Here is a 9,866-nt window from a genome sequence, read left to right on the forward strand (position 1 = left end):
TCTCCTTGAGCCACTTTGGTGCCTTCTGTTACTGTGGGCTAAATAACAGCAGGTTTAGGAAAATATTTATACATTATGTGAAGTCCCTTTTCAATAATAAATCCTGTCACTGAAGAAGGAAGGATTTCACACTGTCATTAAAACTAGTCAACCAGTCTTAAAGACATTTGGCTAATTATATGATTATAACAACATATGATGTAGCAGCACTTGGGCCAATGTAACTTTACGTAGGTTAAAAAATGTTTTTCTTAAAAAAACCCAGAGTTGCGATGAACAAAATGTGCACTTTTCTCAATACACACTGAATGGTGAAGATTTTTCACATTTAGTTTGGGATCCATGCTGATGGATATTTTTAACAATAAAAAAGGATTTCTCTTCATTTATTACATTTTGAGAAATGGAAAATACCCACAAGCTAAGACTCTTAGAAGAAAAAAAGTTAACATACTATTTTCACTTACATTAATGAAGGGAGATGCAGTTCAAACTTGACTGGAGGGACATGAAAAATTATGGACTGTAAAGATTTTGGATAATGAAGAGACTACTTAATGTAATTAACAGTCACCAGGGGACATGACCCCATTTTGAATGACATGAGTTCTGAATAACTGAGGTTGAACAGTTATCTTCTCCCATCTCCCGAGTCTCTGCAAAATCAGAATTAATTTATCAAAATAGGCTGCTGAATAACTCAGGGAATTATTTATGAAGGTCTAGAATGCTTCAATTTTACATAAACGTCTTTAAAAGGGGGGAAAATCAGCATTGTAGTTTGGAGGAAAGCCTTTAGGTCACATATGTTTCCTTTCCCCTTTGTTATTTTGTCTTTTGTCTGTGGAGCATAACAAGGTAATTCTTTGGAATTTGCTCCACTTTAGTGCTGGCAGGTGGGGCTCATAACATTCCAATCTATTGTGGTATCTTTTATGAAGTTGGGCATCTCAACTCTCGGATCATAAAAGACATATTGCATCGTTACAGTTACTTTACATGCACTACCAAGACCACCAGCAAAGAATTTATTTTTTAAGTAGAGCCACAAACTAGCAAATCTTCATTCTTTTAAATAAAATCATAGTACCTGAGAGACACTATTGGATTTAGAGCACCCACTTTTATTCTCTGAACCCCCATTTCAGATGCCAGTAACGAGACAGTTCCATAAAGCTGTAGAAGGAAGACTTCACTATTTTTCATTTGAAAGTGTGAAATCAAATGTGAGCATTTCCCAGATGTTGATGCATTAAGTGATGTCAATAGAAGGGTCAGAACTTTCTGATCATGAAACTATTATGCTTATTTCCCCTCCCACATACACACATTTACCAAAAGGGGAAAATACTAAAGGTGAAGTCACAGAGAAGTGGGAAAGGTTTTAAAACTAGTGCTAACACTGGCACAGGATCCCTCTCCTCCTTCCACCCTCCCTCCCCCCCAAAAAATCAAAACCAAAAAACTCAGTCTGGTCTTCTGGCTGTCCAGCCTTTGCCAAATGTAAAAGAATGGCAACACAAAGGCAACTGGTGTTTACAGCTCTGGTTCTAGACAACATACACTGGTGGTAATACAGTGGGGGCTTTTACTGGCAGATTTCTGAAGTAGTGTTAGAGAAATTGTTATGACAGCAAAAAATAATGATACACAGATGCCATGATTGTAGAAGGGAGAATAATCTCCTACCTCCAAGTTTTCCTGCTTTATTCGAGACTCCCACACAACACTATGTTCCTCTCTAAGAACCAGTTAAAGTACAGGATTGGGAATCAAGAAACCTATGATCTACTCCCAGCTCTGCCACTTGACCCATTCTGTAGCTATGGACACTTTACCTCTCTCTGCCTCAGTTTCCTCATTTGTAAAATGAGAATGATGATACCCTCTGCTGTAAAGACAAAAAGCCCCATGTAAATACTAAGTATTAGTATTAAAAATACTAACTCTAGTTAGTAGATAACATAGGTAATAACTAAGCCATCTGACAACTTAAACCCCAGTTCAGCAAGGTAAGTAAGCACATGTCTAGGTAAGCACATGAGTAGTCCCATTGACTTCAATGGGACATAAGTCAGGCACTTTGAATCAGTCTATAGTATTTAGCTCAGAAACTGGGGAAAGAGCATAAAGATGGCAATGAAGTGGAACCTCCAGAAACTGTAAAACAGTAAATGGAAAAGTGACTGGAGGTTCTAACTTAGAAAAATCCATTGTATTCAGAGTGACGCACTAAACCTGTTATTAAATTTTGAGCAGCAGCTGATTTCTCCCCCAGACAGGCTTTCAGGCCTATTAAAACTAAAAGAGTAATTTTGCTGTATGTTTCTTTCAGTTTGTTGTCTGTCAACTCAGCCCTTCCAGAGTTCTATATTGGGATCTTTTGTGTTACAAAGATAGCATGAATCACATAGCAACATGTTTCAACTTACTACTGCATTTTACTGACTGACAGTTTGGGGACCTAGGTTAGCATAGAAAATGAGTCTTTTTATTAGCCTTCACAGACTCTAAGTTATCTTTGAAATCCTATTATCTTTATCCTGCTTGGATTATCAGATTACCCCAACACTCTAAGTACACTGGTAGACAGGCAGCACAGCTGTGACATGAAAACCACTTTTAATTAAAACCCTATTGTCTGTCTCTGTATAAAATTTGATTGGGGGGAATGACTGGTGAATAACTGTAATTCATTTACAAATGAATCCAGGAATGTCTTCAGTTGATGAAAATACTTTTAACAATAATATTTATTCTATTTATTTTTTTACTTTGTGAGATATAATTGAAATATTTAGTGATAACAATAACAGTTCAAAGCAATGTACAACTGTTGATAAACATGTACGCTGAGTGCAGTGCAGAATATTAGAGGTAAAGGATTTTTTTTTCTGGGAGGTGGGGGCAGGGGCGGCTCTAGGAATTGCGCCGCCCCAAGCAGGGTGGCACGCCGGGGGGGGGCGCTTGGGCGGTTGCCGGTCCCGCGGCTCTGGTGGACCTCCTGCAGGCGTGCCTGCGGAGGGTCCGCTGGTCCCGCGGCTCCGGTGGACCTCCCGCAGGCATGCCTGCGGATGCTCCACCGAAGGCGCGAGACCAGCGGACCCTCCGCAGGCACGCCTGCTGGAGGTCGACCGGAGCCGCCTGCCGCCCTCCCGCGGCACGCCGCCCCAAGCATGCACTTGGCGCGCTGGAGTCTGGAGCCGGCCCTGGGTGGGGGCAAGGGATTACTCATACATGCCAACAATGCAGACAGAAAACACAGGATGGTAGACAGAAGGGTGATTCTGGTTCTGACTTTCATACATAGGTTTATAGAGGTAGCACTTTCTCAGAATTCTTGCAGAACTTCTAGAGATGTTGCTGAGATCCCCAAGATGATTGATATGAGGGGCCAGGATTCCTTCTGGTATTGCTAATTCAGCACAGTGAGGAAGAGACACAGCAGAGGTTACCAGTAATTTCAAAAGGCTACCTCCTTCCACTCACTATGTGAGTGGAAAGATGTCATAGAAATTTTTTTCTGTACATGCAGCAGGGCAGGATCCCTTTCTAGGACTCAAGAGCACCGGGAGAGGGGGCCTGTAAATTTGCCATCCTGCATACCATGACCCCAAGTGTATGTGGTCTGCCAGCTAGATGCTGTGGTCAACAGCACCTGCTAACGTGGCATGCACCTGGCCCCTGTTTCAAGCAGCAGCAATGCGTGCCAAACAGAATCGTTGGTTGACTAGCATGATTCTTGCAAAGAATGATGCATCTGTCAGAACTTCTTTTTCTGGCTCAGATTTTTACAGTGAAGGGTTTGGACTGAAGTGTTTAAAATGGGGTTAATAGGTATATAATAGTAATAGTACTTTGCACTGCTACATAGCCCTCCATATTACATACAATTAATTAATCCTCACAACATCGCTATGTTGTAGGTGTTATACACATTTTACAGATGAATAAACTAAGAGAAACTATGGTTACAACTACACTACTAGTGAGGGGTGTGATTCCCCTGTTCACACACACATACTTGCCCTAGCTCTCAACCCCCCCTGAAACTAGTGGGTACATATGCAACAAGGCTAAGCCAGACCTCTGCTGCTGCTGCTTCCCATGCTACACTGCTATTTCTACTTGCACTAGCTCACTAAGAGCTAGTGCGAGTATGTGTACGCAAGCAGGGGAATCCCACCCCAAGACCTGTAGTGAAGATGTAGCCTAAACGACTTGTCCGAGGTGACACAGCAAGTCAGTGATAGAGTGAGGAATGGAATATAGGAGTCGTGGTTCCCAGTCCCCTGTTCTAGTCACTCTATACAATCCTGCTGTTGTTAAACAGAATCCCACACAAGACTGGAATCAAGTGGGCTACTGCATGATGTCTTTCAAATTTACTGTTCCTATTTGATATTTGTCTACTTTCAAATGGTAACAAATAGCTCTCGTGATCATTACCAAACTAATATTGATAAATGTGGTGGGGGTGAAAGTGGGCCGGTACAGTGTACTGGTAAAAAGCCGGTACTAGTCCATACGCAGCCCACGTTAAAGTGCTGCCACAGCTTTAACGTTGCTGCCCCTTCCCTGTCGGCAGCCCTGTTGGTAGGGCAAAAGGGGCAATGACGTTAAAGCGCTGGTAACTTATCCAGTTTGAGACTAATTATGTTGAGCGGATTGAACCACTTGAGACTTTCATGGGAATTTTCCTGAAAAAGAGAGTTTCTTACCTCTACACCATTGTATTGTTTATCAAAGAGCATGCAGTATTCTGGGAGACCCAGCTCGGTTAGCCAGTTAGAAATGGATAGATGCTTCATAATCTGTTACTCTCCTCACCTCACAATGCCTTTGACTCTGCAGAACAAAACAAACAAAAATCTTTAGCTAATGCTAATAATGCTGAGCATCAGTGGAATTCCAACAGAGCACTTAAAATAGCCACTTTAATAGCAAATGAGTTCCTCTGATTAATGTTATCACCATTAATTCCAAAGATATGAAGAATGATCTGGTCATTGTTTTAGAGTTCCTGTTAATTATGTATTAAGGTTGGTTATGTAAAATTAAGATTGAAGGACAGATCCTCAGCTGGTGTAAATTAAAGTGAATGGAACTATGATAATTTATGCCATCTGAAGATCTGCCCACACGTCTATATGTAATTTGTTGTTTCATTTGTAACCTTTGATGTTACTGGGTATGTCAAAGGCTCTGTGTTTCTTTTAGCCTTCTCAGAAGGTGAATGACACGCAGGCCTACAATATAATCATATAATCAGCAAAAAATGCTCAGTCCTTGTATTTATAGAAGATATTCCTCAATACCTTTGTCCAGCAACCATGCCTTAGTTCCTCCTTCATGTTGAATAAATTGAGTGATAAAATGTATGAGAGGGAGACAAGAGTGAATGGGATTGTAACTTGTGTGTGAATGTGGAGGAAGTGAATGGGCCTGTGTGATTTGTAGGGGACAAAGAATGAATATGATCCTGTGGTGTGTGTGTTTGTCATAGATTCACAGACAACCTGGTCACTGAATTACAGAGTATCCCATAACTTGGAGATAGAAACTACTCCTTTGGCTCCATCAGGATGTTGGCAGCTTTAAATTTGAGCCCTCTGTCAACAAGACCTCCCGGAGCACTTTTTTCACCAATTTGCTGTCTGTCTTTCTGTTGCTGGGACTCTGTTTTGGTCTCCATCTACAAGATCTTAGAGCCCACTATTGGGCCCACCTCCAATTAATTGATGGATTGGTGCATTGATTAATCTCTTAGACCACAGTGGCTGATAAGGGTTGGTCTCCTGAGCTGCAACACCCTTAGGAAGATTACCACCAATATTATTAGAATGAGAGACTTGAGGAGCACACAAAAAACAATTGTAATTTATCACAAATTCCTTCATTAACAAATCCACTAAGCAGATAAACAATCCCACAACAGCAGAGTACAAAGTGTTTAGCCCTATGACAGGCATTACTCACATTTCCTGCTTGGAAACCACGGCCTGTCAGTCACTATCTTGCTCATCATCACCACCACCAATAGCTGTCATCTTGGAATCTCCCATGGCACACAGGCCAAATTATACTTCTGATGAGTTATATTGATGCCTATACGGGGTAGTGCCTATTCATGAAGCTTTCAACCCCTTTTCCTTAACTATATTTCTACATCCAACCCAGTAGCAGCTTACTGTATGGACTGACAGGGCCCGTGCCCATGGACCCCAGCCAATTTGGGGGCCCCGCAGGAGTGCCAGCCCTCTGGCCCCACCCCGGCTGCTTTTTCCTACCACTCCGCCGCTCAGCCCTTCTCCTCTCTTCCCCTTGAGGCCTTGCTCCCAGCCAGGCTGGAAGACGGATGGACAGAGTGTGAGTGAGTATATTCCCCCACCCTCCCCCGTGTGAAGCCGGCCAGAGGCCCCACTCCCTTCACCCCCTGCGCTGAGCCAGCCCAAGCCACTTGCCCAAACCCCCTTCTTCCCTATGCAGGACTGGCCCGAGCCCCGCTGCTCACCCTCCCCCCAGCCTCTTTTTGTCAAAACATTTGTACTATCTGTTCTTGCCAATTAGTGGTCAGTTCGCAAGAGCAAATGGGACAAAATGCCCAGTTTTGACAAAAAAGTTGGGACGTATGGTTACCCTAGGCCAGGGGTCCCTGAATTTGTTTGGTTGTCCCCCCCAGTTACCTGGTCCACAGGAGCTGGGACTAGAGCTGGGAATGGGAGTCAGGGTTGCGGTGGGGCCACGGTTGTTGTCAGGGACTGGGAGTGGGGCTGGAACCAGGAGTGGGGCCAGGAACAGAGCCATGGCTGGGGCTGGGGCTGGGGCTGGGGCTGGGGTCAGAGCAGGGTTTTGTGGTGCTCCCTTCCCACCCCCCGTGGTGGCTGACCCAGGCCTCCCCATTTGTTCCTCTATGCTCCCCTAGGTGGCACTCTCCACAGTTTGGGGGGCACTGTCCTAGGCTGGGTAAAAGCCACACAGGGAGCCGGAGCAGCTGTGGGCAGCCCATGACCCTTCACCTGCCATGGACAGGGGACCAGGGTGCCCAAGAGCAGCCCCTGGCCTGTGGTCCTGCCCCGCAGGGTGCACTGCCCAGAGCAGATGGAGGGTCCAGGCCTCCCCACAGTGGCCCGGGCTCCCTGGGCAGCTCTTACCACAGCCCCTGCTTCCAGCCAGGCCAGTGGGCAGGGCCTTGCGGGAAAGGGAGGAGCAGGGGGCAGGGCCCATGGCAGGGGAGATGTTGGGGGCCCCAAAGTTCTTTGTGCCCAGGGCCCCAATAAATCTTAATCCACCTCTGACCCCACTAAAGCAGGGGTACCCCATTTTTATAGGCTAACTTGTTAGTTCCCCTTATACTCATTAATATTTATGTCACTCAGTCACCGTAACAACTAGTGATTAGCACACTGCTGACACCTTGTGTCTGCAAAAAGCCCCAGAATACTCTAATCAGCTTTAACTGGTACATTGCAATATATATTTCCTAAATATCACAACATCTATTACTGTTAGGGTTGCCAACTTTCTGACTGGAAAAAACAAACACCCTTGCCCTGCCCCCGCCCCATCTCTTTCCCAAGCCCTGCCTCAACCCTTCTCCGAGGCCCCGCCCCATGCTCACTCCATCCATCGCTCGCTCTCCCCCACCCTCACTCACTTTCACCGGGCTGGGGCAGGAGGTTGGAGTGCAGGAGGGGGGGGAAGGCTCCGGCTGGGGATGCGGGCTCTGAGGAAGGGCCAGGGATAAGAGTTTGAGGTGCAGGAGGGGGCTTCAGGCTGGGGGGTGGGGCTAAAGGGTCCGGACTGTGGGAAGGGGCTGCGGCCTGGGGCAGGGGTGTGAGAGAGTGAGAGGGCGTCAGTTGGGAGTGCGGGCTCTGGGGTGAGGCTGGGGATGAAGGGTTTGGGGTGCAGGAGGGGGCTCTGGGTTGGGGCCGAGGGGTTTGGAGTGTGAGAAGGGCCTCAGGGCTGGGGCAGGGGTTTGGGCTATGGGAGGTGGGTGGGGTGCAGACTCTGGGCGGTGCTTGCCTCAGGTGGCACCCAGAAGCAGCCAGCATGTCCCTCTGGCTCCTAGGCGCAGGGACGGCCAGGGGGCTCTACGTACTGCCCCCGTCTGCAGGAGCTGCCCCCGCAGCTCCCATTGGCCGCAGTTCCCAGCCAATTGGAGCTGCAGAGCTGGTGCTCCGGGTGGCACCTGTGGGCGGGGGTAGGGGCAGCATGCAGAGCCCTCCTGGCTGCTCTGCACCTAGGAGCCGAAGAGACATACCAGCTGTTTCTGGGAGCCGCGTGGAGCCGGTTGCTGTGGCCAACCAGACTTTTAGCCGCCAGCTGACCAGAGCCAACAGGGTCCCTTTTCAACCAGGTATTCCAGTCAAAAAACAGATGCCTGGTAACCCTAATTACTGTAACTGTTTCATCTTATAACATAGGGTCACCGATCAGTTAGCTACTCATGTCAGCCTCTCTTTAGGCTTGATGCCTTGTTTTGTTAAGTTAAATATCTTACAGGCCTCAGGTCAGAAGGCCCTATGTTATAACATTAATTAATATTTATATTTCACTTCTATAGCACAAATATACCCGATATCTTTTATCCTTGGCTACACTGGCTCACAAACTATGCCACTCCACTTTACCCATTCTGGATGATTGTGGATGACACTAGGAAAAGACCATACACTTCCTTCTTTGAAGGTGAAGTAAGAGCATACCTTCCCCCACCTGGCAAACATGGAGGCATTCCGTCTGCCTCAACTCTCAGCAGGTAGCCTCCACCTGTTATCACTAGTGCAGTGCAACTTGCTGTACCATGGCCTCAGACTGTACAAAGACAGTGGTTTTGAACCTTGTCAGAAGAGCCTTTGCTGGTAGTTTGTGGGTAGATGGCTAGTCACATAGTGCTGGCTCTCCTTGTTTCCAGCTGCTCCATTGCATTAAATAGATAGAAATAAATTAAATACTCTCCTAATATCACTGTTCCATGGAACAAACTGCTGTATTTGACAGAGTTCTGGACTTGTGAATAGGAGGACACACATCCACAAGGCAATTTCTATTAGAAGGTGGAGCACACAATGAATACGTTTGAAAACCTCTAATCTAAACCTATGACTTGAAGCCTGAAAGTTTCAGGACTTCTCCAAAATATATGAGCACTAAGACCAGAAGAAGGACATGTAAATGTTCAAACATGCCACAGTCTAAGTCTTAAATGTATGCGTTATCTTTTAAAATATTTTTCCTTTTTTGTCCACTGTGCAAGAAAAATAATTTTGACCAGCTCTGCATAAAACCCAGTGGAATTATGATTTTTCAGCAAGAAAACACTTATTTTAACTTGCCTGTCTACTCTAAATGCATCACTTCAAATTCCCACAGGCTGATGTATTATGGTCAGCAAAGAGCCCTAATTGCTTACTGTCAAACAAAGTGATCTGTTTAGTGTTGTTATAATTCTTGGAACATTGTAACAGTGCTGAGGTTATACATTTAACTGCAAAACCAAAACCACTACCTTCTAAAGAAATGCATGACATAATGCAGGCATTGGGTGCCTTAAAATACAAGTATGTCTTATTACCAGAAATGTTTAATAGGAATTTAGGCTAGAAAAATTGCCTTTATTAGGCTGCAAAGGCTCTCAAAACAGACAGTATTTTGAAAGTCACTAAAGGCTTGTCTACGCTGCAGCAATTGATGCGGCAATCTTCTAGTGAAGACCCGCTAAATCTACCGCCGATCACTCTCCCGTTGACTCCTGTACTCCACCTGATCAAGAAGATTAAGGGGAGTTGACAGGAGAGCATCTCCCGTCGATGTCACGTAGCATGGACCCCGTGGTAAATAGAGCTATTCACATAACTCAAATT

At 45.5% G+C, this 9,866-nt stretch overlaps 1 protein-coding gene across 2 annotated transcripts in view; it reads right to left on the bottom strand.

Annotated features, from left to right (window-relative positions):
• BCAR3 (BCAR3 adaptor protein, NSP family member) overlaps positions 1 to 4,848 on the bottom strand; it is a 123,705-nt gene extending 118,857 nt beyond the window's left edge. For both annotated transcript variants that reach the window (XM_045028859.1, XM_045028860.1), the window contains exon 1: positions 4,722 to 4,848. In XM_045028859.1, coding sequence (XP_044884794.1) covers positions 4,722 to 4,811 — 90 coding nt within the window. In that variant the 5' untranslated portion in view covers positions 4,812 to 4,848. The remainder of the gene's footprint in view (positions 1 to 4,721) is intronic.
• Between the last annotated feature and the right edge of the window lie 5,018 nt (positions 4,849 to 9,866).

Source organism: Mauremys mutica, chromosome 8 (genome assembly GCF_020497125.1).
Source record: "Mauremys mutica isolate MM-2020 ecotype Southern chromosome 8, ASM2049712v1, whole genome shotgun sequence".
NCBI classification, from domain to species: Eukaryota; Metazoa; Chordata; order Testudines; family Geoemydidae; genus Mauremys; species Mauremys mutica.